Here is a 27782-nt window from a genome sequence, read left to right on the forward strand (position 1 = left end):
CCCCACCGCCCGGACAAAATTTCAGAACGACCCCCTGACCCCCACCTGGGCCCAGAACTCGTAGATGGAGAGGAGGAATATGAGGTGGAGAAAATATTAAACTCTAAGTGGTTACGCTGGAAACTCTGGTATTTGGTAAAGTTCTCTGGCTGGCTGAACTCCAAAAACAAGTGGCTCCCCCGAGACCGGCTGACACATGCTCCCGACCGAATCGAAGAGCTCCACCAGGTGCACCCCCAAGCCCCAGGGAGAGAGAGGGAAAACCCCTGGCCGCTTTGAGGCGAAGCAGCTTAAGGAGGGGGTGATGTCAGGGCACACCTGCCTGACCCACCTCCACCTGGGCCCACCTCCACCTGGGCCCACCTCACCCGGTACCCCTCCTCCCACCCTGCACCCTTCCTTCATATCCCTTCCCCCTCTATCCCTCTCTCACTTCTATTTCTATTTCACACAGATGACCTTTCTGTCATATCCATCCCCGGCCATCGACTTCCGGTCCCTCCAATCCCTCCAATCCCTCCGGTCTACCCCTGCTCCTTCTTCACTAACCTCGGAGCTTCCATATTCTGCAATCCCCTCGGTACCCCTCGATGGTCACCACCCCCTCCTTTCAATTTATTACCTATGCCTCCCTAAGTACGGAGCCCCGAAGACTTCCGGACAGCTCCGATGTCCGCTAGCGCACTCCCACCTCTGTTGGGCAATACACTCGCCTGCCTTTCTGTTAACCCCACAACCTGACTTGTCAGTAATATTCAGTTGGCTAATGTTTAACCCCGTTAGCTCCACTCCATTTGGCTCCGCCATTGCGGACCCGTCTTCACTGTAACCATATATATATCCAACTTGTACATAGGTTACACTTCAGTAATAAAATCAACTAGAGTTACCCCCCTTCAGTTCTGGTCGCCAGTTAGTAAGTTAGGGCACGGACGTGTTACTAGGCACAGCGCTCTTGGCATAAGTCGCTGAGGCTGAAGCCCTCCGCTAAGACTTTCCTTCATCTCAAACCTGGTCTCTGACACTTTCCCTTATATCTATGTATTATTGACCTGCCCATGATGTGCACACGACATGCCTAGCCCCGGACAACCCCAGATGGCTCTAGGGCGCAACCTAGTGCGCACACATGCAGCATATGCCCTCGGGATCCCCCACAGGGACACCCGGGTGACTGCGGCTGTATGCGGGGTGACATGGCAGACCTCATGTGACCCAAGCCGCATGTATATAAACACACCTGGGGTGGGAACCAAAGAAGTAACCTTCTTCTCAACATTCCCACTTCAGTCTAAGTGGCCAGGGACCGCTGTCCTGCATTGGGCCTGCCAGTACACATGCCCGATCTACCCCCCATGAGGTCATTAGCACCGGACGCTATGCCTGGGCCACCTCGACCCCGGATGCATCCCTGACATGATGGCAGTGTAGGGGTTGCAGGCACAGGAAGGGCATGCAGCATGCATGCCAGTGATACATGTACATTGATAGTGAGGAAGGTGGTCCATGTAGAAGAAGAAGGGAAGAAAGAAAGAAAGAAAGAGGAAAGGGAAGAGAGGGTGCAGGAAGTGGTGGTGCAGTGGTGCAGCATGGAGCAGGGTCAGGCAGGGTGTGCCCTGACACCACCTCTGCTTCTTCCTTCTGAAATTTCACTGTGAACTTAATCCGATAGAGATGGTGTAAGGCTATGCAAAATACCGTACTTGTCTTATCTCACTATATCACCAGGTTTCAATCTGACATATGCATTACTCTCATTTGCAGGGTATAGGGCTGCAGCAGATGGTAAGTTCCAGATGGCAACACAACTTGTCCCTGCATGTTTAGATGGATGTGACCTCATCACAATACACCATTACTTCCAGAAGACTTGGTGATATATGGATGCCTATGAGTGCCAGGAAGTTCTCTATAAGGTTACTCACTTATGAAGTTCAAACAAGGAACAGTTTAACTGAGGCATGGGCAGAATATGCCATGCATAAGTACAAGTCACATGAATGTATTAAAATGAGTATCTATGACTCTTAGCCACAAGAATTTAATTTATTATGATCTCTACAATCATAATTGCACAGCGGTAAATTTCAACTTTTTTTTTTTTTGGGAGATTGGCCACTCACCATTTTTCTGAAACTTCAAAGAATGCTGTTTCTTGGGCACATTTTATAGTAGGATTTTAATTTGAAGTCATGTTTCTTTTTTTTTTTTTATTTGGTGGAACCCCTGTAGCTTTTGCAGTACATCACTGTATCAGGGGTTTGTAATGGGAGTCAGTAGTCCCAATGGATTGTTGAGTAGTAGTTGGGTCTGGTCCAGTTTTGCCACCATGGGGAAATGCGTTACGCACTCAGTGTGGGACTCACCAGCCCCGGTCATGTGACCAGGGGTCCGGTATACCCACTAAAACCCCACTGCTGTAAAGCCAGTTATCCGGATGCTGTTCTTCATTTTGCAGGTTGCCACTCCAGGTGTGTAGCACGAGTTTTGTTGGTAGTGCTTTATGGCCATATTTCTTTTTGTTTATTAGGGTGATATCTTGTTGTAGTTTCTCGTTGAGGCTGGCTTTCAAGGTGTTGGTTACCTGTCTTAGGGAGGTAGGTGGTTGGTTGGGGTTCATTACCCTGTGGCATCTTGATTTCCATAGTTGCCATGCACATTCCAGCACTACTATCCTGAATAGTCTAGTTGCGCCATTGTTGGGGTGGCCGTTTATTGTTTTTACTTTCGTGATCGGGGCTGCCATCACATAGGAGGTGTCAAGGTTGGGTGGCCAGGCGATCTTCCTGTGATTGCAGATCACTTTAGCTATAGCCCATAGTTCCTTGCCGTGGTTTAGGGGGCACACAAATAGTATGTGGTTTATGGATTCAGTTTGATGGCAGTGTTCACACTCACTGCAGTTTTCGTAGTTAGAGATTCTTTTCCAGTAGTCACCGATTTTGAGGCCATTATGGGTAAGTTTCCACAGGAAATTTCTGATTTCTGGTGATATGTCTCTGCAGTTTTTGTTTAGGTCTCTCCAGAATCTGTCATGTGTGGGGGGGTTGGTCCCCATATTTTCAAGGGTGGTTACTATTAGAGTGGTATTGTCCATGGCTCTATTTCTATGTTCGATTTTTTTTGCTAATCTCACTTTACGTATTAGCTTGGTTGCCAAGGATTGTGATAGGGAGATCAGGCATGCGCTGTTGGGTATGTTTTGGGGGGGATACAGGTGGGCTTGGGTCAGGGTCAGCTTGGGTGCCTTGTATGGCAAGGGAGTCGGCTTCCTCATTTCCTTGGATGTCTGTGTGGCCTTTGAGCCATTCAAAGGAGGTCAGGTGAGTTCTGTATCTCAGGGCGCTCACTGTTAGTTTGGTGGCATATTGATGGATTGCGTGTATGTAGTCTAGGTCTTCGAGAGAGGTCAGGTTCAGGCAGAGTGTGTTGATGCACCACCTGGAATCGGATTTGATATGAAGGACCGAGTTGGTTGGAGAAGAGGTGGCTGCATGGTGGATTGCCAGCATTTTGGCAATGTTATTTGTTTGTGGGAGGAGGGGGTGGACTCTTTTGCTGGTGTTTAGGGGGTTTCCACAGTTGTACCATATTCTGAACCCTGCAGTGGCGTTGATACAGCCATTTCATTGGCTTGACCCATCCGTGTAGGCAACTATGTCTGTGTCACTTGCCAGATGGTTTTGTGGGGTAGGGGGGGACCAGGGGCTGGGGGAATCCTTCCAAAGATCCTGTAGTGGTGGTGGATTTGACTGCATCAGTGCAGCAATGGGTCAAAAGTTCTGGTTTTTTCTGGGTCGCCAATGGCATGTGTTACGGATACGGAGTCTCCAACGACCATATCCGTCACATGGTCAAAGACTTCCCCTCTCTATCGCTCCTCCCCTCTTTCTCCCTTCCGTCCTCTATCCCGATACCCTATCCTCCTTACCCGTTCTACCCCTTTCCCCCCCCTCGTGCAAAGCTTTCCCCATTGGGGTTTTGGTGCTGGCTGAGGTTGTTTGTGTTTCGCGGGATTTCCCGTGACCTTACCATTTGTAGATAGTCACGCATCTTGTACGGTGTAGGAATATAAAAGTTACAACACTAAAACAACCAGAAACCATCACAAAAAATTGGATAAAAATCATACAACCTCCACGGACCAGAAATAAAAATAGGAATAAAATCATAACTCAACAAAATGAATTGAAATAAAATATCGGAAAAATAATGAAGAACAGAGTCGATGGATTGAGTATCTACGCGAACTTTCAAGTCTAGGGATTAAAAGATGGTTCAGAAAATGAAGAAAAACAGCAAATAAACTCACATGAAAACAAAAACAAGGTTTCCTGTATCAAATAAAATATTAGAAATTCGTGGTAACGTGGGAAAATAGTTTTACGAACGTACGAAACGAATGACAAAGAGAAATCGGAAGAAAATCAAGGAATTCACATAATGAAAAATGGTCAGGTACGAGGAAAAGATGAAAGAATTGGAAATATCTATACGAGGAAAATAGGAGAAAATATGAATCTTTGTCGGTCTTAAAGAGTTGAAGTATAGGTCTGCGTACGAAAAGATTTCATGTTAAAATCTGAAGAATTGAGGGAGAAATGGATTTAACAAGATTAAAACACACTTTCAGAGAAGACTGGCTCAAACATCCTGAGTTTGTGGTTAAAACGGACGAGCTAGAAATGCGAAACTAAAGAGTTCGAGTCCAGGAACGAGGCATAATTTATCCAGAATTAATCGTAGGAAAATGGATGAGCTAATGCCAAAGCAATCTGGAGAACCTCAAAATTAAATCTTGAAAAATTCATATCTTCATAAATAATCCTCGTAGTTTACTGTTGTTTATACCGACGGAAAGCTACACTCTTAAGCTAACAAATAACCCCATGACATGTGACCTAGAATAAAGTGAGTAAACAAGGGTAAACAAGGTCATGATGGGTGTTAGGCAATGCAATTGGCTAATTCCCACACCAAAACTTCCAGAAAGTTCTAGAAGCAGAATGGGATGCTGATCGCTTACATAAGAGGATTGCTAAGCTCAATATAAGATTACTCAGCAATGTAAATAGTAAAGTGACATGTGAAAACAGAGCCCTTAGGAAAGGTATAAAAGACCGCATTTTCTGGTCTGACCCCTCTTCCTTCTTTACTCCTCTCCCCTACGTGCTCTGGCTCATAGGTCATAAGGCATCCTAATAAAAATTAAGTTTTATTAGTATAAGTGTGCAGTTCAGATCACATCTGAGTAAAAGTGATCAACCCTCAGTAAAAAGTTAAGAAGAAGTTAAGAAATAGTGACGTTGAGTCAAGTCGGTTGGAGTCACTCCGAGTTAAAAGTGACAAGACAGAGGTGAAACGACTGAAAATAGTAGGTCTATAGCGCGATTTTCGTGTGGAACAATCAGGTAGACAAGTGAATTGAACCCTGAGAGTTTCATACACACACAAACAATTAGTAACACATACAAATATCAATACACAAAGCAACCAAAACGCTACAGTGGTTGAGTTAAAGTACCAATACTAACATATAAGTATCAGAAGAAAGAACAGCCTTTTATGGGATTTCTGTTCTCCTCCTTCAACGGAAACCGCCGAAGGCAGTTCCCGCTAACTAACAACTGCTCTACAACTGTCTCGTGTACCGTCTTCTGTAACAACCCTCCCTGTGACTCAACTGAACCCGTGTGACTGTACAACTCTCAATATGTCTTATAAGTCTGGTTATATCGAGTCCTCTAACGGCCCTCGCTGCGAGAACTCGAGGTCGAGAGTCGAAGACTCTCAACATGTGTATCGTCCTATTGAATCTGTACCCTATGGGTCTTCATCACTCCGCTCTCCCCCCAGTACTCAACATACGATGTCACCTCATGATCATGGAGATCGTGAATACTTTGAGGCCCACCTTCCCGTGATGCCGGCACGTTCGCTACGCGAACGCCAAGTCGCCGCCCATCCACCGTCTGTTCCCTCCTATGCCAGTCATCATGTTTCCCCGCCAACAGTACGTTCCCTTTGGGAACGCCAAGTCACTGAAGGCCCTACTAGTCAGTCCTCATCGCGCGCTTATGACATCAACCCGCTACCGGTACGTTCGCACTGCGAACGCCAAGTACCCGATGGCAACTATATGTCAGGGCCCGGCCTCGGACTCGGAGGCTCCCTGACCTCAGCCCCCATCTAACCTGTCCTCACACTATGTGGGGCATGAGATGAGAAGAAGGGTAAAGGTCTCATCTCCCCGCATGGTTGCTATATAAAGGAATGGGTCACATGCCCACAACTATACAGCTCCTAGAGTTGTGTAGTGTGACCCGGAGGGAACATCCAGGTGGCAGTGCCCAGTAAGCGTGGGAACGTTCTGGGCGAGTTGCTCGCCCAGAACTGTGGCTGTGACCCGTGGGAACATTCTGGGCGAGCTGCTTGCTCAGAAAGTTCCCGCGCTATCCCGTGCGCGCGTGTACACAACACACAAAGGCAACAACAAGGCAACAGTCAAAGAATAAAAGGGGGTAAAGTAGGTGGGGAGTCTGGGGCACCCTAAGGCAGGGTGCTGAACCCTGACACTATATGAAGTTCTCACCCATCTCACAAGTCGCGACCTCGCACATGGTACGCTCCATTGAGGAGCGCCAAGTACCCGTGGCTGACCCGTCCGTCCTGGCATCTCCGACTACCTACCATCAATCCCTTAATAGCTCACTACATCACCAATCACGATTGATGGGAATTCAATCGTCCACCCCCAGGCAAGACTGGGATCACTCATCGATTACATATCCTGTTATGGTACAGACCAGATATGACCTCACTCATCCCACTATAAGAATGGATCGAGGAATGGGGAATTTCCCCCATCCCCGTAACAGCATGTGTCCTTATTGAGAGTAAGGGAAGGTGGTTCAGGAGGTTTATGTGGGTGTCGCTGTGGGGCCATAATGTGGGTTGAGGTTTGTGGTTATTTTTGTTGCCATTTGGTAACATCTTTCCGGGTTTTTACAGCTGTTCTGTCTGTAGGTTCGGCATGGAGTGCAGGGGCATTTTCTCATTGTAGGGTCATGGGTATGGTTCTCTTGGGTATCTGTTTGTGTTAAGAGGCCGCTGACTCTGAGACAGTGGTGGTTCATTCTTAGGCAGGATGTGGTTGTTGATTGGTCACTTATGGTTGTGTTGTTGTTCAGGCTGGGGTGGGCCCAGGCTGGTAGGTTAAGTTTTTTCTTAAGGTCAATGGTTGGGTGATCTATTCTTAGGTTGTATTTAGCGCTGTAGGAGAAATAACGGTCTGTCAGGGTTGTGCATGCTTGCAGCGAAGGATGGCCCAGAAACCTAATTGATATCAAAGCTGGGGGACATGCCCATCCCAGCACACGGTCATATATACACGATAGAGGTGGCAACTAGTCAACTAGCTAATAACCAGTAGTATCAGATCAAGAATGATAGAAGATCATGCGGCATCATAACTGACAGCCACAGATCAGATCAGATCAGAGATGAAGAAGAAGAAAAGAAGTAGAAGCTGATGGAGATATGGGTCATGTGGCGATGCACTACTTACACTAGCGACCCAAAGGCATGCCCTGACATGGTCACACTATGGAAACCCATTATGGAAATATGCCAGATAAATCACAAAACCCCATACAACAAGTAGATATGAGAAAATAGAAGGACCTGAATTTTAACGAATTTTAATGAATTATTACGACTACACACGATAAATTGGAAGAAAGAAAATTAGCAAAAATACTTCAAGCTTAGCATCAACAAGAAGGAATTCTCGGGGGAATTTATAGCAAATATTAAACAAAGAATTAGGACAATCGACCAAGATTTGACTATAAAAACAACCAGAGAACCTCCACGGAAACTACTTTCCCATGCCCACACACGTAGCTGAGGATGGAAGTACCACAGAACAAGGATTCCTTAGGAACTAATGCAAAATTCAAAGTTGTGTTTATAATAGGAAATGTAGATGTCTCCCAAACAGACCCAATGAAAGTAATTACAGGGAAAACTACTCATAAACAACGGAGATATGAACAAAACTTTTGGAAAACAAGGACAACGTTTAAAAAGGCAAGTGCAAAGAACAAGCAGTAACGACCGAGACGAGCTTGATAGCCCATTAGAAAGGAAGGGATCTAATCTTAATCCACCCAAATTTTCATAATAAAAGGATCACGCATCAATGAGATATCCAATAATGGGAAGAGCGACATTGTCATATCCCGGAATCCTGACCCTGCACTCTCCCACCACACCACACCTTCCTAAAAACTTCACCATCTCCTACACCATGACTCCCCACTCCCCAAGTCACCTTCCTTCCTAACTGTCTCAGCCCTGGCCTGGTTGTGGCACACCAAACCTTGGCCACTCCCATCCCGGAAGCTCGGTCCTGAGTCGGAACATTTGGAGACTCCGGATTTGCTCCAATATCCTGACGGACCTCCAACATCCCATGACATACCCCTAAACCATTTCCCCACCCATTTCATTTATTGGAGTCACCCAACATCCTTTGGATACATAACTCTGCTTTCGGAGCTACCCACATCCTTCGGTGACTCCACTCACGTCATCACTTATTAGTCACCTTCCATTCATAGCACGACTATCTTCTTCTTACCATTCAGTCGGCTAACCCCCTCTTACCCATTTCTCGTTCCCATTCATCTTCCGGCCTCTTACTCCGCCCTCCTTGACCTGACACCTCGGTTCCCCATTAAGGATATCGTTCGGGACCTTTAGGTATCATTTGGCACCTTTCGGTGTTTTCTATTATCATTTGGACTTTGACTAAAGTCCTTTCCATTCCTCCATATAAATACCTGTAGATTAGAACCTGTAGTTTTCCTCAGTTCCAACCCCGACTAAAATGTTACCCCAAGTCCCTCTGAGTGAATCCCGACCCCTTTCTACAAGATACCTCAGACACATGAAATACAAGGACTAACTGAGATGTAACGGAGGCACAGCGCTCCCTCCGAGTTGCTGAGGCTGCATCCTTCTTAGAGCCTCTTGTACCATCCAGCAGAACAGGGCTTCCTGGAGAAGCTTCAGTTCACTACCGGAGCTCTCGGACCCCCTCTAGTTGAGCCCTGCCTGCATTTGGACTCACGCATTTTCCCCTACGATCCAGGTTTTTGACAGACATCAAAAGTCTGGGCTCAGGGAAAAGACAATGTTTACGTAGGATCCATATTTAAAACACACTACGAAATTTACACGGAAATTATGATAAATAGGAAACTATAGTTATGCAAATTTTCAGCCCAAACGATCCAGCTGTTGTGAAGTTATACCAACAATGGGAATATAGAAATCCACATCATGTTTAAAGACATGTGAGGGTGGCAATGTGAAGGGAACTGGCCATCAGAACCAAGATCCACACTTCAGCAGATCGTGAAGACCAATTTCCATCCAAATAAGGAAGACCCCAGTCAAAACAAAGCATGGAAAGTACAAAACAACCTTAGAGCTGACTTCATCTTACAATTACATTGCCATAAATGGGTGTATGACCCTGTGCTGATGTAAGCAACATTTTGAAATGTCAGAGCATCTTCTATGAATTTTTCAGGAATTTCAGAATTTTTCCCAAGCCTGTATGAGTGTGTCTTTTCAAAACAGCAAAACATGTGAACAGTTTTGTTGCCCACTGTAGGAAACTGGTTACATAAGGTGATCCAGCTCCACTCCTTCAGCGGATCTGCCCATTTGCCAAGTTCTCCCTGAGGAAGTCATCAAGCTCTCCTTGTTCTGCAGGGGACAGTGGGAAGGTCTTTCCTCATGGCAGCTTAGCCTCAGGGATGAGGTCAATGGCGTGGTCCCAGGGTTTCCGGAGTGGTAGCTGGTCAAAGGCCTCTTTCGAGAAGATGTCCCTGAAGTCTCAGTAGCACTCGGGCACCATCTCCTCGAGAGGCTTTTCCCCTGGGGTGGGGTCCTGCACTCTTTGGGCCATCCGCTGTGATGGGGTGGTGGTCGCCCTCAGGTCATGTCCCCATCCTGGGGGAATCACGGCTGCATACAGTCCATCCCCGGGTTCTACTGTGAGGTCAGGCTCCTTCGGAGCTATCGGCGCCACCCTGAGCCTTTGGCAGGCAGGTGGGCAGCAGGACATGATGACCTTTTGTCGGGCCCAGTCCACTTCTGGGTTGTGGTGTGTCAACCACAAGTGACCAATAATGACTGACTGGCGCCCCAAGTTGGTCACTGCAAAGCGAGCTCGCTCCATGTGTTGACTAAACATAAGGAGTGCGTCCACCTCCTCCGTGATGGATCCATTCTCATTTGGGGTGCCATCCACATTGTGGACCGGGATTGGTTGGGGTAGGGGGGTAGTCTCCAGGCCGTGCTTCCGGACGAATTCACGACTGACAAACATCCCTGTGGCCCCTGAGTCTAGGAGGGCAGAGGTGGTCACTGAGGCGAGAGAGGTGGTTGCAGTCAGCTTCACCAGAAGGTTGAGGGACCGGGGAGGGCGTTTGGATAGTATGTAGATCGCAGGTGGGGGAATGGCAACCTCAGCCAAGGCGCATTGTGGGTTCTCTCTGCAGGGTTTTGTGGGTGTGGCTCTTTTTTTCTTAGCGATCACTCGGTGTAACTTAGGTTGCGCTGTAGTCCTGGAATTGCCATGGTATCTACATGCAGGTACAGTGACACTGGGGGACAACCGGGGCACATCCCTCACCAGTCGTCCTCCTGAAAATCCTCAGCAGGTCTCTCCTCCCCTGCTTCCTCCTCTGCACGGTCCAGCTCCTGGGTGAGGGGGCCGTCCTTTAGCAGGTCTGCAATCGCCCGGAGGTCTTCCGGGGCCAGGCGGGTCATCTCCCTAGGGGCCTCCCCTTGTAGTGTGGCCCGGGCCTGATAGGGTCTCGGCCTCAGGCAGTCTCGGGCTATGTGCCCCAGCCGATTACAGTTATAGCAGGGTCCAATGCGCCTCTGCTCAGTCCTGGGGGGGCAGATGCGGTCCAGGTCCATGGGTTGGGGGCCGACTTTTGGGGCTGGGGCTGAGGGCGTGGATGCAGCGGGAGGGGGAACGGGTCCGGGAGGAGGTCGGGAGTGGAATGGGGATGGCTTGACAGCCAGGGGGCGGGCTTGAGCTTGGGTGGCTTGGAATCATCGCCACTGATTGTCGAGGAGGGAGGCTTCACGCTTCCATTCTGCCCATGTCATGGGCATGGGCTGGAGGTGATAGATGTTTTCGCGAAGGCGTGGGTGAAGGGCATGCTCAAATCGGTCCACCAGAGCAACATCTCCCATTCATGACACTGGGCCGTGCAGCTCAAACTGCTGGATCAGTTTATCTACCGACTCATTCCCTTGTCGGAGTGAGGCAAGCTTTTGATGGGCTGTGGCTTGTCGGTTTGGGTCTGCAAACATAGAATCGAGTTCCTCTGCAAAGCCATCAAAGGAAATGGCTGGGGCTCCTGGGGCAAGGAGGGTGTTGATGCGTTGGGTGGCCCACAGTCCGGCAGTCCCTCCTTTCATGTATGACAGGACAAACAGGACTTGGCTGTGTTCGTCTGGAAACTCGGCATGGCGCATGCTCATGTAGAGTCCACACTCTGCCTTGAAGTGGTCTAGGTCATCTTGTGACCCAGAGAAGGGGGTGGGGGTGGCTACTTTGGGTGGCTTATGAGCCGGAGTGGGTGTAGGGGCCAGGGCTGGGGCCATGGGTCTGGTCTGGGCAGCCAGTTGGGCCTGGAGATCTTGGAGCTGGCAGGTCAGCTCCACCATCTGATCTTCCAGCGACATCGGGGGGGATAGAAGTAGGTTGAACCCTTCTTCTGCTGTCAGGGCTCGGTCCTCAATCAGGGACAGCCCAACCTCAGGCCTGGGTGTGTGTGGTGTTCCGGGTGGTTGGGTGCTAGACCCTGTCCTCAGCTCCTCAAACTCACTGAAGGGACTAAGCAGGGATTGAGTTGAGAAGAAGGGTAAGTTTCCCTATTCCCCGCTTGGCTACTATAAAAGGGAAGTGTACTGTACAGTTCATAACGTGACTCCGGGTAGAAGCCGAGCATGTTCCCACGACTCGGAAAAGGTGTCACATGGGTTAAGGCAAGTTGCTCACCTTGACCCACGTGACTTTTCCCACGGGCTCGCATGCGGGCTGAAGTTGTGAGAGATATGTAGGCATGGGGAGGTCTGGGAAGGTGGTTCTGGGGTGTGGTTGGGTGCCCTGACAGCAGGGTCAGGGGCCGATCCCTGACAACGAGCGGTGCCCGAGTACGAAGTATGGGACAGCGGTGGAAGGTCGTAACTTGGCAGGAGGTTGGTGGAAGAGTACCAGAGGGAGGAGAGAGGAGAAAGGGAAGAGAGAAGGAGTGGCGGAAAGGAGAGTTGTCAGGTCCGAAGGTGAGTATCGGAGCGGATGGGGGAAGCGTAGGAGGATGACGGAAGGGTGGAGGTGTTGTGAGGGAGGAGCGGAGGTGTAGGAGGAGGAGTAGTAGGAGGGTGGTGAGAGGGGTGGTGTTCAGTCCGAGGTGAGTATCGGAACGGGCAGCGGTAGGGTAGGACTCCGGAGGTGAAGAAGGAGGAGGTCCGGAAGTCGGGTCGGGATCGGGTATGCACGGATATGACATAGAGCCAGCGACTCATCCGGTTTTTACAGCTGATGGTCCCTCCCATATCATATGCCTGTTTTCTGTTGTTTATTGTGTACTTAGAGCATGTTATTTCCGTTATCTTACCCTGCTAGTTTAACGACGTTGCAGTCGCTGAAGTCGTGTTTCTAATCTGGATGTTGAGTGAAAATGGTGTGGGAAAGTTCCGTCCCAAACTGTAGTAGGATTTTTTGCTGTGGAGTTGTCACTACCTACACTTTATTTATATGTATTGACGTCGAGACAACACGACTCGATCAGTTCGGACATGTGGTGCACCCGGTGGTATGCTATTTTTCCTCCCGGCGCCAGCACAACTATCTGATGTAGTTTGAGTGTTGTTCATTTAGGTACCTACCGCTGTTGATATTGCCGTTTTCTCGTGCAAGCCCCCTTTTTCTCGTCGCGTTCCTCTTCTCCTTGACTCTACAAGCTCGACCCTGGTAAGAGCAGTGCCTCTAATTTCATCCGTCGTGTAAATCCCTAACGAATGTGGGCAATGGATCAGCGTTTACTGCGTTGTTCTTCTGGTGGCGCTCGCTCAATCATCCTGTTACTGGCAAGCCATTCCTGTCGGCGAACTGAATCTTTCCAAGTCACCTCCCGACCAGGCTAGTCCCTCCCTCGAGCCCATTATCGATGGGACCGTTCGTCTAATCGACCATTGTTGGTGCGAATTCACTACCACGAATTTCTTCCATCCTTTCGATGTCGATCGCTGGCAGTTACTCAGCATCGACCATGAGCGTAAACTCAGACAAAAAGAGGCCCGGGACGAAGCTTCTCCACCAACTTCCCAGGATAATGTGCCCGTTGGGCCTACGACTCCCCCGACGACACAGCCATCACTGACCTCGCCAGAGACCGAACGTTCTTTGGCTCACTCTTCCACATCACTGATTTTTAAGGTCGGGAAAATGTTGGCTAGTTGGTCAGAACGGCGATCAGTTTCACAAGAGAATGTGGCAGATTCTGTTGAACCCACGAATCATTCGAAAGTAGAGGAGCCGACACCATTTCCCACGTCTGCGCCACTCCTTCGGCGGCAGTATGATCTTAGACCCCATGGGCTTGGCGTTGTGGTTGATTTTGGGTGGGGGAGAAGATGATTATTAGGTGGAATCGTGTGCCACAGCAATTGCTCAACGGAGCTTGTATTCATCCCTGTATTTTAGGATATTGTAGAAACCTCTTAGCGAATGATTCCTCAACGTGCTCGTGCCATCTCAATCTCCCTTTTATATAACTGATACTCCAGGATAGTTGAGAGGCCGTCGTCCATCATTCTCTGGACACAGCCACGGTCTGAGGTTTTGACAGTCCTTGCGCCACCAAAACAGACACAAAACCCCGACGATACCAATCCCGGAGACTACCTATACGACGCTACACACCACCTTATATTGACGATCCCCTCTTCGGTGCCCAAACGGGATAGCCGCTCTGCCACGTGATAACGAGGCCAGCCGCGAACACAATGGCCACTCTTGACCTAGCCACTTTCCTAAGTTGGTTTGAGGTTAGAGGCGGAGTTCTCGATGGATCTGCGGTTGGCTTTCGTGACGACTCAAGCTTGCAACGTTCCGTCTACGCGCTTCGAGATATACCACAAGGACATACGTTGTTTAAAATCCCTCGGGATCTTCTTTTGTCCACTCGTACTAGTGGTCTACGAAAGGAAATTGGGGAAATAACTTGGTCAAAACTTGGGAGTGGTTGGGCGAGCTTGATCCTTTGCATGATGTGGGAGGAGTCCAAAGGTTCCCAAGGAAAGTGGAACGAGTACTTCCGTAGGTGGTGATTAGCAGCGTAGACTGCTTTTGTGATTAACAAGAAATTGACAGATAGCCCTCGTTAGAAATCCTTCCAAATACGTTTTCGACGCCTATGTTTTGGGGCGAAGAGGACTTGAAGGAGCTGGAGGGCACCTCGATGTTCGGTAAGTGTTGGAAATCAGGCGATGATAACGTTAATCTGCCTCTTGCAGATAAAATCGGGAAAGAAGAAGCTGAGGCTGAATACCACAGCCGCATCGTTCCCGTTCTCGAGGTGTGTTTGTCAAAGTACTGTTGACATGAATTTTTTTCTTAACGATTGCCACAAAGTCTCGCAAAGACTTGTTCTCCTTGCCCCTCAAAGCTGCATTTTTCACACTAGAAAATTTCCATCGTCTCGGAAGTAGCATCTTATCTCGAAGTTTTCATGTAGAAGAATGGAGCGGGCAAGACAAAGATCCTTCGGATAACGACGAATTGCACAAAGGACACGCTCTACCCGACGATCAATCAGGATCATCAAAAACGAACGAGGCCGAGGATACGGCGATGGAGGTGGATGATCCACCATCGAGCTTATGCCCTCCGGAAGAGACGGAACAGGGAACTGATGCCCTGGAAGCAGAGGATAGTGATAGCGATGACGAGGGCGAAGATACCGCAGATATCTCTATGGTTCCAATGGCCGATATGCTGAACGCACGTTATGGATGCGACAACGTGAGTGTTTCAACACTACCTATCACCCGGCGAATCGAATGCCGCTCGTACAAAACCTCGTTCACGATCAGGCCCGACTCTTCTACGAGCCAACGTTTGTTGCAATGATCACGACCAAGCAGATAAGTGCAGGGGAAGAGATTGTGAATCCATTCAAGTCAACTCCTCGCCATAATGCTGATGAACAAATGTTTCAAGTGGAACACTTATGGCGACCCACCAAACTCTGACCTTCTCCGCCGTTATGGTCACGTTGATGTCGTCCCCATACCCACATCCACGAACTCCCAACAGTATCATGAGGCGAGGCCGCCATGGTCACTGATCACGAAGGGAAATCCAGCCGACATCATGGAAATCAAGGCTAATATTGCAGTCAACGCTTTTTTAGAGCTGATAGATGGCAAGGTCAAGCCGAAGGTAGATGAGTCAGTTAAAGAGAGAATCGATTGGTGGCTTGAGTCAGGCAACGACGAGTAAGTGACCATGTCTCCCCTTCAGATGTTCCTCAGTGGATTGATTCATGAGCGTCTTCTCGTCGGTCCTAGTGTTTTCATCTTGGAGTCCTCGCCTGACGAGCCACATATCATACTACCTGAAGGGCTTATCTCCATCGTTCGGCTCCTTTTACTCACCGATGCTGAGTGGACTAAGCTTTTGGAGAAAAGCAAACCCCCAAAGCCGAAAATTGAATCGGTCGAGGTTGCAAAGCTGATTGTTCGTGTTCTACAACTACGATTGAGCGAATATGCGACGTCTCTGGAGGTGAGCTGCACCATGTCCTTCGCTTGTCTTGCCCTTACCATAAACCTACATTCCTCTCACTCGCTCAGTACGATCTTTCTCTCCTGCCGCCGTCTCTTCTAACAGATTCGGCATTCTCCATTCCAACATCCCCAGGACCTGCTCTCTCGTTGAACAACACAAATGCTATCATCATTCGCATTGGTGAAAAAAGGCTTCTTCACGCTGCCCTCGCTCATACTCAGGAACGCTTGATTGAGCTGGAATCAGAGTGCTCAAGGTCCCTTAACCGACAGGATCGAGACAGTAACAGAGGTAACAGAAAGCGAAAAGGGTGGAAATGCGAGGATGACAAAATGGACACGCCCGGACGGAAGAAGGCGAAACGCTGATCTTGGCATTTACTGGCCAGTTTAAGTCCCGCCTCGGATGTGTGAACTCACTTCGTGCCGCATATTGTAGCATTTCATGATAGTAGAAGACGCAGACTGTTTAATATCCACCCCCAGAATATCTCTGGCTAAGGCGCATCATACTAACCCAAATTAACCCTAGAGGGTCTAACTATGAGCGCAGTCATTCGATAACAAGAGACTCGGAGTGGAGCAGGCATGGGCACTGAGACTGCGATGTTGTTTGCACATGAACTTCTATTAGAATACATTTGGTATCTACATCAAATGATGGCCTCCCTCTCACAATAAATATCAGCGTATATAGCGTTCAACGAGGTCGTCCATTTCAATGAGGTCGCAATCAATGACAAATCGATCCGGCATGAGCTTGGAAAGGTCCTGCAGAGATTCCTTGACGTATCGTGGTACTCGGAACACCAATACCATCCCAGGACGCATTCGAAGCAGCTTCTCCACGTACACAGGAAGTGAGTTTTCGTTCACATCCACACAGACCATCCCTCTCTTGTGCAAGCTGATATCCATGACGAGTAATTTTAATCCAGGAAACGGTGGAGGGCGTGAAATCTGGCTTCTAATGTCATCCTGCACAGTTTCCGATAGGAAGGGAGCAACGGACTGGGAGAACAGCGGTGCAGGGTTATACACAGGACGGGGGAACCGCAGGGACAATCCGATCGCCTTGAGGTTTTGGGAAGAGACTAAACACCCAGACGCGAGAGTGATTATTTGATCCATATCTCGCGCTCGGATCACTTCAAGACCCGACAGAGTATCAACGGACGTGGGTTTCCACACGATTTCGGGTGTTATCTCGTGAAACTGTAGGTGCTTCAGATTTGGAGCAGCTTCGATCAAGGAGTGATGAAGTTTATGAATAGAAAGCCGGTGGAGAGAAGCGAATGACCAACGCACAGGTTGGCGCTCATCGATGATGGAAAATTGGGGCGATGGTGGATACATAAAGAATCGCGGACAGGGAATTCCCGATAATTCGAGGCACTTCACGTCGGGGCAGCGTTCAAAGATGTTGATGATAGATTGTGAACAAACATCGTTGAGGGACAACTTTTCCGATACTTCGAATTTGGATAGAAAAATACGGTTCGGAGGCGTACAAGTGTCGAAAACGAACCGACGCAGTGTGAGAGGGGGTCCCAGTTCAATGGGATCATCAGGATAATCGTCTCCGATGAGCAATTGAAGTTCAAGGGCTCGAAGAGAGCCGACCGAATCAGGAAGGGGTAACCATAGTTTCTTTAATTCGACGTTGTACGCATATTGATGAAGGCGAAGCGACAGGGTCTTGACCCGGTAAAAATGAGGAGCCACTAATTCCCTGACCTCCCTCTGCACCACGAGGGGCACATTGTACAACATCAGAGTGAGGTGCAGGGGCGCGTTCTTCGATCGACGAAGCCACACGGATGCTCGACTCAGCACAGCGACATGATCGGGTCCGTCTCCCGATTGCTGATCAGTCGCCCCATACACACGCGAGACTGGCCATCTAAGGGAAATACTGACGTCGGACCAAAACCTCGGCTCCTCCAATGCGAAGGAACGCCAAAGATGGGAGACGGACGATATGGCGATTCGATACTTAATATCTTGGTAGGCATTACTGCTGGCGAGGCCGATCAGGAAAATTTCGCGGATAATCTCTGGAGGTAGATCGTGTATATCCTTGAGAGTGTGCGAGCTTTTGGCCCCGTTCATTTCCAACGACCCTAAAGCGCTAGAGATCAAGGACTGGGCGACTCGGTCCGAATCCCACTAATAAACATCGGTAAATAGCTGCATGCAAGCCTGGAAGGCGAGCAGCTTTGCAGATAACAAACAACCCCCAACAATCTCCATATATGGGAATCCTGTCAACAATTTCCGTTTATTGTCATTTGTCAGTTCACGCAAAGATTTCATGTTTAGGCTAGTCGTGCTTCTCTGCTTTTCCTTGCTGCCGCTAGCCCTAGCGATAAGTCTCGCGCGCGCGCGCGAAGAAGTCAAGTTTAGCTTCATGTCACTCACACGAAGAGATTCCAACTAACGACCCTTCTCCTCAACTAGTGCCCCTATCTCTGTATGATACGGCCAACTTCGGTATATCCCTGACATCCCCAAGCAGCACACATGCCACTTTGCATGTCCGCTTACAAGCACTTTACCACAATAGAATTTATGTCCCAGAAAGTGTTATTGATGCTAGGTTGTTCACAGTACATCAAAACAAGTGTTCGCAAACATGACACTAGCAATTTGTTTCAGACTGGAGTTCATGATGTTGGGCGCATTCGCTTGCGACACGAGTACCTCACCAACTCATCAAGCTCCATTGATTCACATTCGCCTCTACACGTACCTACGGAGCCGCACTTTAAGGAAAGATCACCGCAGGGGTGTTCCGTGCGTGTACGCGCAGCATCCAATGGTTAGATCGGTGTGTTATCAGCCTTCGTTCCAGTGCTACTAGTGGAAACTGCGAACCCAACAAAGGGAAGCAGAGAGGCTGACGTGGACGAGACAGGTTTTGACAGTCTATTATGATGATTGGGACAATGTACGTCGGAACGATTTGTCAACGATAACACACGCATGGAGGTTAGCTACGCATCAAGTATATGTTACACTATTACTACACAATGACAACGCCGCAGACGTTCACATTGAACAAGCGCGAAGGCAAGTGAGTGAAAGTAAATGGGTCGACTAAACGTGCGGTGAAAGAAGAAAGAAGGGGATTAGGAATGGAAATGGTTCGTCGTCGTCTCGAACGGATAAGCCATGAACGTTTACTTGTTCCCCAATCCGAGAGTGTCCTATAAGAAGACAATCATGTTAAGACACAACAAGCCACCTCACGGAACACATATCAGAGGGAGCGAGCTCACTTTGGCCTTCTCAGTCAGGGTCCTTTGATCCTCGTTCTGGTTGCTCGAGAGAGTGTCACCAATCTTTTGCGAGGAACTTTTGTCATTCTGAGGTTGAATGGTGGAAGCGAGCGAGTCTCCTGCTCCTTTGATAGCGTCGCCGACGTGTTCTGTGAAGGAGGGAGTGAAGATCGATGAAATGCGGATGGCGGACACGATGAGAGCGAGGAAGTAGTATTACGGACCACCAGTAGTCTTCTCAGAGTCAGGTTTGAGAGCAGCACCAGCTTTGTCGGTGAAAGATTGACGTCCAGTGTCAGACATGATGGTGATTGGCAAGTCGTCAAGTAGTGGTTGTAGTAATCGGATGAGGGAGTTGAAAGAGGGGGGAAACGGGAAATGGACGGGTTTATATACCCCAACCGGCCAAGGTTTGAAGAGGGGCGGATGTGGCATTTTGTGATGTCATACGGCGCCGGACACCACAGCGTAATCGCCGTTGTCGATGACGTCTTCAACGGGTGCGGGAAGCTTACGCATGCTATTGGAGTTACTCCACGGTGTCAAAATCAATTAGGTTTATGTCAACGCCGCATGTTTCGGATCCAAATGGGCGCTCGAGGGACGTCATACGCTTTGGGGTCTCGTCGGTATGGTCACTGAGGCTAAGTTCGAGCACGTCATTCTATTTCTGGAATAATTTTATAGCGTCAAAGATAAGAATACGGCGCCGCGTTTGACTCGCTTGTGACGTAGGGCCAGCAATTCGAGCCAAGCACTTTATACTCCACAGTGCTAATCAATCACGCGCATTCGGTTTAGGTACCGTGCGCGGGCCGCGCCAGTTGTCGTGTTGGTGGATGGTTTTTGTTGTGTAGGATCAGTGTTCCAGTGAGAGATCCATTCGTCCTTATATTGGCGTTTGTTTAGGCTTCTCATGAATGCCGCCAAAGTGTTGTACGGGTATTCGGACGGCAGGTTGGAGCCTTCTTTGGCTAGGCTACGGCACATGTGATACAAGAATATTAGCATTTTGAATCAATACGGAGTTCTCACCTCAGTCTCGCGGGAGAGATCTGAGGGAGAGCGAGTCTGCAAATTTGCCTCTATACATGACCAGGGGCGAGTCAGACAACTGCCTACTCTCGAGCCCATGCTAGCAAGGCTGCACGACGAAACCTGGAACCCATGAACATTCTCCCAATCGACTGTGTTGATTGGACGAAGAGATCCCAACTAACTACTTGCTGTCCCCGCCGCACATCTGTGCGAACCGCACGAGTCCTCCTATCTCCGCGATTGTAATGCTATATGGTCATCGTTGGCCAGCTTCATTGAGCCTCAGAAACCACTTGTTGTCCACGCATGCTCGTCACCCCACCTGAGTTTGCATGTGGTTCCAGCACCACTATAGTATACTGATGAGGAGGCATCTTGACGTGGACAAAGTACGCATATCGAGTTGATTTCTCACAAACTGTCACTTTCGCTGGGTTCCATGGGCGCCTAATGGACGACAGTAACGTGGACGTAGAAAGGATATATTTACACAATCATAATGTGGATGTAGGTGAAAGAACATCATGAGGGCAAGTGCGTGAAAGTCGACGGGTTGAGATCGGAGAAGACAGATGGTAAGTTGTGACAGCATCTCGGGGATCATAATGTATCGTCGTTGTCAATGGCAAATTCATGTTTTCCACCAGCCTAATTGGTGTATGGCGTGGTGCTGCTCTAGAGGCGATGGCCTGTCAATCACGCGCCTTCTGTTTGAAAACTCGGTGCAGAAGAGCGACCATATCATCCATTACCGATAAGGGGGCGGGGGATTTTCCAGCGGATTCGGGCAAGAGGATGAACAGAGCATTGCCCGGTTACTCTCGGTGGGTGGGATCCCGATTGCTTACTCAGGTTTTTCTAGGTTTCGTTTTTTCGGTTGTTTCCTTGTTCTCTGTAACCTCTGCTTTTCCCATCGTTGTCCTCGTTTTTGCGTAACCCTCCTCCTTCCCCGATCTCCTGCCTATTATACATTAGCCGGGTCATCTTCAATTCCCGGGTCGTCTTCAATTCCAGAGGTTTTGGCATTTGCCGGGACTGTTGCCCCGCTTATCTGTTGCGTCTCCTCCTGCGTGCACACAAGATCTTAAAACAATGCCTCATGATTCGGCTACAATCACGTTCATTGAATGCATGGCTCAAGAACAGTTCAGATACGAGCTTATCTTAATGGAACAGTCTGCAGTGCTTAGAACTGATTTACCGAGGTCCTGCGCGGCGCAAGCAAAGTTCAAGGAGTCACCGCTTGTTGCTAAACCCAACCAACGATGGCTACCTGCAGCGGACGAAGTCGACGAATATCTTGCACGTTGTGACGAGATATGTCAGTTCGTGCCACAGAATTTTGATGAGTTGAGTTTGTAAATCATCTTTTGTCCTTGTTACTTACCTGACGACTGTGCAGTCGTGTTAAAATCGCATATGCCGCTCATGGAGGTCTCATGTGCCTCCTGTTTTGCAAGTTTGGAAAACAATCTGATAGTGTGCAGTCGGCGATCATCAAAAGGCATCAGGAATTATCGTGAGTCACCTGGCCTGCATCTTGTCTACACCTTAATGATAACTTAATGTGGTTTTACAGGCGACCTGTGAACTCTACTCCCTCTCCCACTGACGACCCCGAGCAACCTCTCTCAAAGCCATCAGCTGAGCCAAGACGTCTTACACCCGAAGAGCGCCAACTGTTTCAGAATCCGGATGAACTGCACGGGAAGCAATTCGTCCTCTCACACGATTCAGATGGATCTGGGATGTATGAGATTATTGGATACCACAGGAAGAGAGATAAATCGGTCCAATACGAAGTACTTTTTGATGATTGTGAGGATCCAATGTTGCTCGACGGGGGGGAGGTGATGAAAATGTTGGAAGATAGCCTTTACATTCCCAATCCTAGTTGATCATCCCGTTGCCACAATACAAAAGCATTTTATTTTCTCATTCCTTTACCTATGATATGTTCTTCTTTACCTTATTCCTGCTGCTTTGTGCGACGCGTGCCAACGGATGTGAGAAAGTATCACACGTGATGGAAAATTGGGAGGCGGAGACCAACCCAAAGAATGGGGGGCGGTGGTCCGAAGGCCAACTTGAACAACTGCTATGGGATCCATGAAGTGGTGGATGCCCTTCCCAGCGCTGAAGCTAATGTTTATAGAGTTCCGCACTCCATGGGGACGATCCAGTAGGCTGCAAAGATCTCTCCAACAAAACTTCAACGATGCATCACTGAACCTGCTCAATGCCCGGCCGGATGTGATTATGTGCGTGGCGGACATAAAAAATGGGTGTCCCGAGTTTGCCACGCGCCTCCGAGAAGTTGGACATCGTGAGGACCGCCGTTTCATTGCTCTTCCCCCCACGCCCTAGAAGTTCGTAGACAGCTTCAGGAGATTATCCAGAAGGCGGTATGTAGTTTCCTCCTTGCAAACAAGATTATACAGTGTACTAACGGTTGCTGTATCATTACGTTGCAGCTGTGCTCGTCCTGAGTCCTTGTTTGCTATACTTTGTTCAAATCATCACAGTTTTGATCCAACCTTCCATTCCTGGCTCCCCACTGTTACAATCAGTCTCGCAACAACACATTCATCGCTTAATGGGTGTGGTCTTTGTCATAAATCCTTTTCCTTCCGTGGAACCATCAGCTGCTTTCACTACGTATGTGCGCCAGACGAGAGGAGAAACGGAAGGAGGGAGATCTCGAGGGGATATAGTGGGGGGGAAGGCCGAGCTCGAATATGACGTGATTTCCGTTTGATCTGCAGCTACTGTCTGTTCTTCTCCTTCCAACCGCAGGAACACTCTTCTCTCTACAATTGATTTCATGATTGTAAACGTCCATGGCTTGATGAAGGGAGTGTACGGCAATATTTAGCACACATTAGGTTGATATGGGTTAAGGATCACACATATGTGAATCGTCATATGAACTGCTGCGCGGATCCAGTTGCCTCGGCCATAGCTCTGAAGATGCCCCATACCAACCAGATGGGTCCCCCGCGCCTTGTTTCCACATCTCCACATCATTCTCATATCTCACGTCGGTGCTCAATCACCGCAACGCAGATGTACATTCCGTACATTTGTTTTCCAAAATGATATTTGAACTTATGAACTTGGTACAAAATCGGGTGATGGAAAGACAACGTTTGGTCAATTGCTCGAAGAGAACTATCCCACAGGTCGAGCGACCTTGAATGATTCACCCCAGTTCCCAACGACTAAGAGGGAATTAAGTCCGGGTCGGAATCAGGCGTGGAGGCAGCGCTGGCGATTGGAATGATAGGGTGGTTGGCGAAGACAGAAAACCTTGCTTGTACTTACGGCAATAGGATATCATTAGGATGATTCCCAGTCAGTGAACCCCGTGTGTACGCACATTTGTCCGGATGGCTGGCAGATGACCCTTAGCGTGAAACACTTTGAAGTACCAAATTCAGACCCCTTACCCCCCCCCCCTTTCCAACCCACAAGAACCAAAGTGAACTCGTGTTCTGGTCCGTTCCTTATCTTTATTTGCTCCATGCGACTGCTTTCACTACGTGTGCCATGCCGAGCTCGAAGATGCAACGACGGACTGATGTCATTTTGGATTGATTTGAGCCTCTTCGCTTTCCAATTACAGGAACCCACACCAAACACTCCTTATTCTCTCTATAACTAATTTCCAAATTGTAAACGTCCATGACTAGATGAAGGGAGAGCAAAATGACTATTATGCTGATATGGGTCAAGGATCACACTTACGTGAATCGCCATATGCACTGTTCCACAGATTCATCAGCGTCTAAATGAGGACGGGAGTGAGTGATGACGAAGCGCCCACCCATACGGCGAGCAAATTCTAAGACAGTGCTTGTCACGGCTTTGCGGGGGTTTGGGGATACACAATACAAAACCAGTTCCGGCCGAGCTCCGAGCATGCCTTCTAAATTATCAACCAGTGATCCAGAGGATGAATGCCAAACTGAGAGGTCAAAGTCGATATCATCAATGACAAGTAATTTGAGAGCGGGGAAGGGCCGGTCCACCGAACCCTCGGTTAAAGTCATGGGAGAATAAGATGCATCTGGACTGATAGGTAGGCTAAAGAATTCAATGACCGTTCTTGGATCCGAGCCCCATGACGATATGATCGCTTTGAGATTTTCAGAGCGAATGAAGGATTGATTTCCAATACTCCGCAGAGTATCCACAGTGAGGCCGCAGAAGGCGAATATTTCGAGATTCGAGAAGCATTGCTCGTAATCACGAACAAGTTCGTACGTTTGATGCGGGTCGTGACAACTGAAGCAATCTAGATGCTTAAGGTTCGGGGCAGCCTCGATAGGAAATTGCAAGGAGCTGGTAACCTTAAGTACCTCAAGAGAGGGGAATGATAGATGTGGAGGGAAGGGTGGCGAAGGGCGTTCGGTCCGTTGCAAGGTAAGTTGCCTCACATCGGGACAATGTTGCAGGGCCTTGAACACGGAATGGCCATTAAGATCGGTTAGACTCAGATGGTCAACAGCCGTGATTTCCGAATCAAAGATAGGATACGTGTCTCCGGTGAGTTCAAACTGGCGCAAAGTGAGAGGTGGACCAAGATGGATTCGTGTTCCCTGATATCGTCCCCCCGACACTAGGCAAATACTTAGAACATCGAGATGGGGCATGTTGGGCAGTGGGAACCATGTAAAGGTATTATCGACCATGAAGCCCGAACCCGCCATCGATGAATCCAGATAAAAGGATACGTTCAACGATCGGCAACGACCCAGATACGGCCAAGCCACCTTTTTTACATCATTCTGCACACCCTCTGATGCATTCGTGAAAGTGATGGTTACGTCCAGCAGAAGGTCCTTTGAACGAGAGAACCATATGGGGAGACGTTCCAAGTAAGCCTGATTTTTTGGATGCATCCCTGGCTGGGCCCCAAATCCCCGAAGTGCCTTTCTCCAATCCTCACGACTATAAATGTGGTTCATGCAAATCCGTGACCAGATTCGGGGCTCATCAATTGCCAACGAATGCCATAGCTTGGAGACCGATGTGATGGCGTTTCTGGACACGATGTCCAAGGGGAGCAAAGAGTTCGAACAACCAAGGACAGCAAAGACGAGAATTTTGTTCAAAATTTCGTCCGGGAGGTGGTAGATATGGGTCGCTGGATAGGTAATTGGACCGCTCATAGTGGTGCTGATTGTGTGGGGCAAGTTCGTCAGAATCCATGTCATCGCAAGATGGATCGTAACGCTCGCCTCGAGACTCGACACGAAAACAGAGTAAATGTTGTGGCAGGAGAATGGAGTCGCGCATACATGTATATACCGCGATGAGTCCTGATTGACTGTTCAGTTCAAATGCAAAGCGATATCAGCCTCACACGTCGTCGCACAAGAATTAGTGCCAACGGATACACATGCGTGGCCGAGGCTACATGTAGCGGGTCATCTACCCGCGACGAATGGTCGTCTTCAAGATAAATACTCGCCACATTATGGGGAAGAAACAGAGGGGAATAACTTCTCCAGGGGCGATCGAGATCGGACTACCCCATCAGTATAATCCATTCGAGGAGTATTGAAACCAAACTAGGCCAAAAGAACGCCCACATCGTACCGACGACATTTGGCAACTTCAAGAAGAAACCGGAAAGACCCGGTCGTCCTAAGTGCCTCAGGGGAGAGAATGATGAGAGGTCTCCCGCAATTCAAGGTCCTCGACCTCGGAGCAATGTTGTAGAATATTCAAATACTGAACAACCATGAATGCCAGTCAGACAGATGGTCAGGCACGGTAATTTCGGGATAAATGATGGAGAATGACAAGTAGGCAGGCCGAGATGGGTGCGTATTCCTTGATATTTTCCCCTTAATCATGTACAGTATCGGCAAGGAACTCGGGCATTATATTATCCTGGAATCAGATTCCATTTGAGATCCGGCGACAGGCAGCGATCCCAGTACGGCCAAAAAACCTCTCTGAGATCATTCTGCAGATGCTGTGGAACATGACAGAGCTACATTTATATCTAGTAGGGAATTCTCTGAACGACAGAACCATGAGGGAATATACTCCATGTGAGCTCGTTGTTCGAGAAAACTCCCAAGCTCCCAATATGCGTTTCCCCAGTCTTCCATAAAGGACACGTGAAGATCCGTGACCAGGTTTGGGGCTTATCCATGGCGAAAGCAGTATGTATATTGAAGACAGGCGTGATGGCGCTTCTGGATTCGATATACAGGCAGGGAGAACCTCAAGAGTAGAGAACAGCATGGGCGACTTGGCTTAAAATCTCGAGAGGATAATAATGTGGGTCGATGGACTAGCAGATGGATTGCGGCCGATGCCCATACGTACAGCAGCAACAATGATGGGAACATGGGCATGGGTATCGGAACCTGTTGGAATACAAGTCACGATACCGACCCCACATGTGTTGACATTAACCTCCCGCAATTCTGACACCGCCTCCCCGACGCGTCTGTGTGTCCGTCGATCTGTGGCATAGCTCCGATGTAGTATAAGCTAGGCTTAATAAGAATCTTTTGGTTTCACCTTACGATATAACTGGAGTGCAGCCGCTGAGCGCTACGTCAACATCTGACTAGTCTAATTTAACAGAACCCGTGCCGGTACAAGGCGAACACCCACCTCGAGACTTTGTACGAGTTGGTGCAAACGGGGGGGATGTGGATATAAAACCGCCCGTGATAGGGGTCTCTTGTAAGTCCATAACTGTCTCGCCAGTATGCGGCAATCAGATCGAATAAGCGATCGGGCATGGTTACCTGAACTTCGCTGTGAACCACGCCTCCGAACAGTATCGAAAACTGAAACGCCGATTCATGAGGAGGCTGCGACCATCTTCCTGTAAGCCACTGCGCTCGACCCATATCAAGTCCTCGACTGCATGTATATATTTGACCAGAGGCGCGGTCCCGCCATGGCCAACGAATGCCAGGACTTTGAGACACAACAGATGGACTGCTTATTCGTTCGCTCACGCGGAGCGCCTGGGCTAAGGTTTCGTGGGAGGGACGATGTTCATGTAAGCCATTTGGACGCCAAGATTTTCATTCATCTAAATCGAAGACAGATCGATCGTGAGAAGCTTTGAACATGGTGCTCGCTAACTTTCAAGCCAGAGATGAGATCTAGCTTACGAGCACACAGACATTTCAAGGGCGGAGTACGCGCATTGTGGCTGACTTTGATTTTGGTCCTAGGTTTTGCAATATCGCAACTCCGTTGAACGGCTAAGGTTTCAAGTATTGTAGCTATGTAGTTGTCGAGGAATAAGTATAGAGCGAGTCCTCGGCTAATTTGAATGCTGAGTCATTGTTGGCCCCTCGGTGCAAACAAGCGAAATCGGCTCAATGTTTAGTTTAACCTTATCCTTCGAAGACGCGTCAGTGAACGTTCGTGTATGCACGACTGGCGGTTCGGGTTCAGTTCGATACTCAGAACGACCTGGCGTGAGTAGGATCTGAAGTTCAAGTCTGTTGGTGGTCACCACGGAGATAAGCCGGAGCGCTAAAATTAAATGCAGCAGCACTTTTCGACGTCGGGGTTAATATTGATAATCAT

The 27782-nt window shown here is 48.8% G+C and overlaps 8 protein-coding genes across 8 annotated transcripts; 5 read left to right on the forward strand and 3 right to left on the reverse strand.

Moving 5' to 3' along the window:
* Positions 1-5713: 5713 nt before the first annotated feature.
* On the forward strand, positions 5714-6193 carry EI90DRAFT_3116274 (uncharacterized protein; the record flags this gene model as incomplete). Its single annotated transcript, XM_039062877.1, has 2 exons — positions 5714-6013; positions 6062-6193. 2 exons carry the CDS (start codon positions 5714-5716, stop codon positions 6191-6193), a joined length of 432 nt encoding a protein of 143 aa, XP_038922963.1.
* A 6701-nt stretch (positions 6194-12894) lies between these two features.
* EI90DRAFT_3116276 (uncharacterized protein) lies at positions 12895-13735 on the forward strand (the record flags this gene model as incomplete). The annotated part of the gene is made up of 3 exons (XM_039062878.1): positions 12895-12911; positions 12977-13069; positions 13135-13735. 3 exons carry the CDS (start codon positions 12895-12897, stop codon positions 13733-13735), a joined length of 711 nt encoding a protein of 236 aa, XP_038922964.1.
* A 184-nt stretch (positions 13736-13919) lies between these two features.
* Positions 13920-16349, forward strand: EI90DRAFT_1330827 (uncharacterized protein). Its single transcript, XM_039051676.1, has 7 exons — positions 13920-14416; positions 14485-14675; positions 14732-15121; positions 15193-15264; positions 15320-15597; positions 15670-15886; positions 15955-16349. Exons 1-7 carry the CDS (start codon positions 14104-14106, stop codon positions 16255-16257), a joined length of 1764 nt encoding a protein of 587 aa, XP_038922965.1. The 5' UTR covers positions 13920-14103; the 3' UTR covers positions 16258-16349.
* Positions 16350-16497: 148 nt separating this feature from the next.
* EI90DRAFT_3032903 (uncharacterized protein) lies at positions 16498-18009 on the reverse strand. The gene has a single exon (XM_039058427.1). The coding sequence runs from the start codon at positions 17998-18000 to the stop codon at positions 16573-16575; it is 1428 nt and encodes a 475-aa protein (XP_038922966.1). The 5' UTR covers positions 18001-18009; the 3' UTR covers positions 16498-16572.
* Positions 18010-18800: 791 nt separating this feature from the next.
* EI90DRAFT_3032906 (heat shock protein 9/12-domain-containing protein) lies at positions 18801-19515 on the reverse strand. The gene is made up of 3 exons (XM_039058428.1): positions 19394-19515; positions 19170-19318; positions 18801-19097 (listed from the first exon to the last, which is right to left on the reverse strand). The coding sequence occupies exons 1-3, from the start codon at positions 19470-19472 to the stop codon at positions 19071-19073; spliced, it is 255 nt and encodes an 84-aa protein (XP_038922967.1). The 5' UTR covers positions 19473-19515; the 3' UTR covers positions 18801-19070.
* A 2096-nt stretch (positions 19516-21611) lies between these two features.
* On the forward strand, positions 21612-22131 carry EI90DRAFT_3032913 (uncharacterized protein). Its single transcript, XM_039058429.1, has 2 exons — positions 21612-21726; positions 21787-22131. The coding sequence occupies exons 1-2, from the start codon at positions 21647-21649 to the stop codon at positions 22103-22105; spliced, it is 399 nt and encodes a 132-aa protein (XP_038922968.1). The 5' UTR covers positions 21612-21646; the 3' UTR covers positions 22106-22131.
* Positions 22132-23867: 1736 nt separating this feature from the next.
* On the reverse strand, positions 23868-25381 carry EI90DRAFT_3011823 (uncharacterized protein; the record flags this gene model as incomplete). The annotated part of the gene is made up of 2 exons (XM_039056513.1): positions 23868-23895; positions 23955-25381. 2 exons carry the CDS (start codon positions 25379-25381, stop codon positions 23868-23870), a joined length of 1455 nt encoding a protein of 484 aa, XP_038922969.1.
* Positions 25382-25956: 575 nt separating this feature from the next.
* On the forward strand, positions 25957-27732 carry EI90DRAFT_3011824 (uncharacterized protein; the record flags this gene model as incomplete). The annotated part of the gene is made up of 9 exons (XM_039056514.1): positions 25957-25988; positions 26025-26038; positions 26078-26272; positions 26325-26390; positions 26437-26583; positions 26817-26918; positions 27017-27065; positions 27126-27243; positions 27679-27732. The coding sequence occupies 9 exons, from the start codon at positions 25957-25959 to the stop codon at positions 27730-27732; spliced, it is 777 nt and encodes a 258-aa protein (XP_038922970.1).
* Between the last annotated feature and the right edge of the window lie 50 nt (positions 27733-27782).

Source organism: Cantharellus anzutake, assembly GCF_015039405.1.
Source record: "Cantharellus anzutake strain C23 chromosome Unknown EI90scaffold_3, whole genome shotgun sequence".
NCBI classification, from domain to species: Eukaryota; Fungi; Basidiomycota; class Agaricomycetes; order Cantharellales; family Hydnaceae; genus Cantharellus; species Cantharellus anzutake.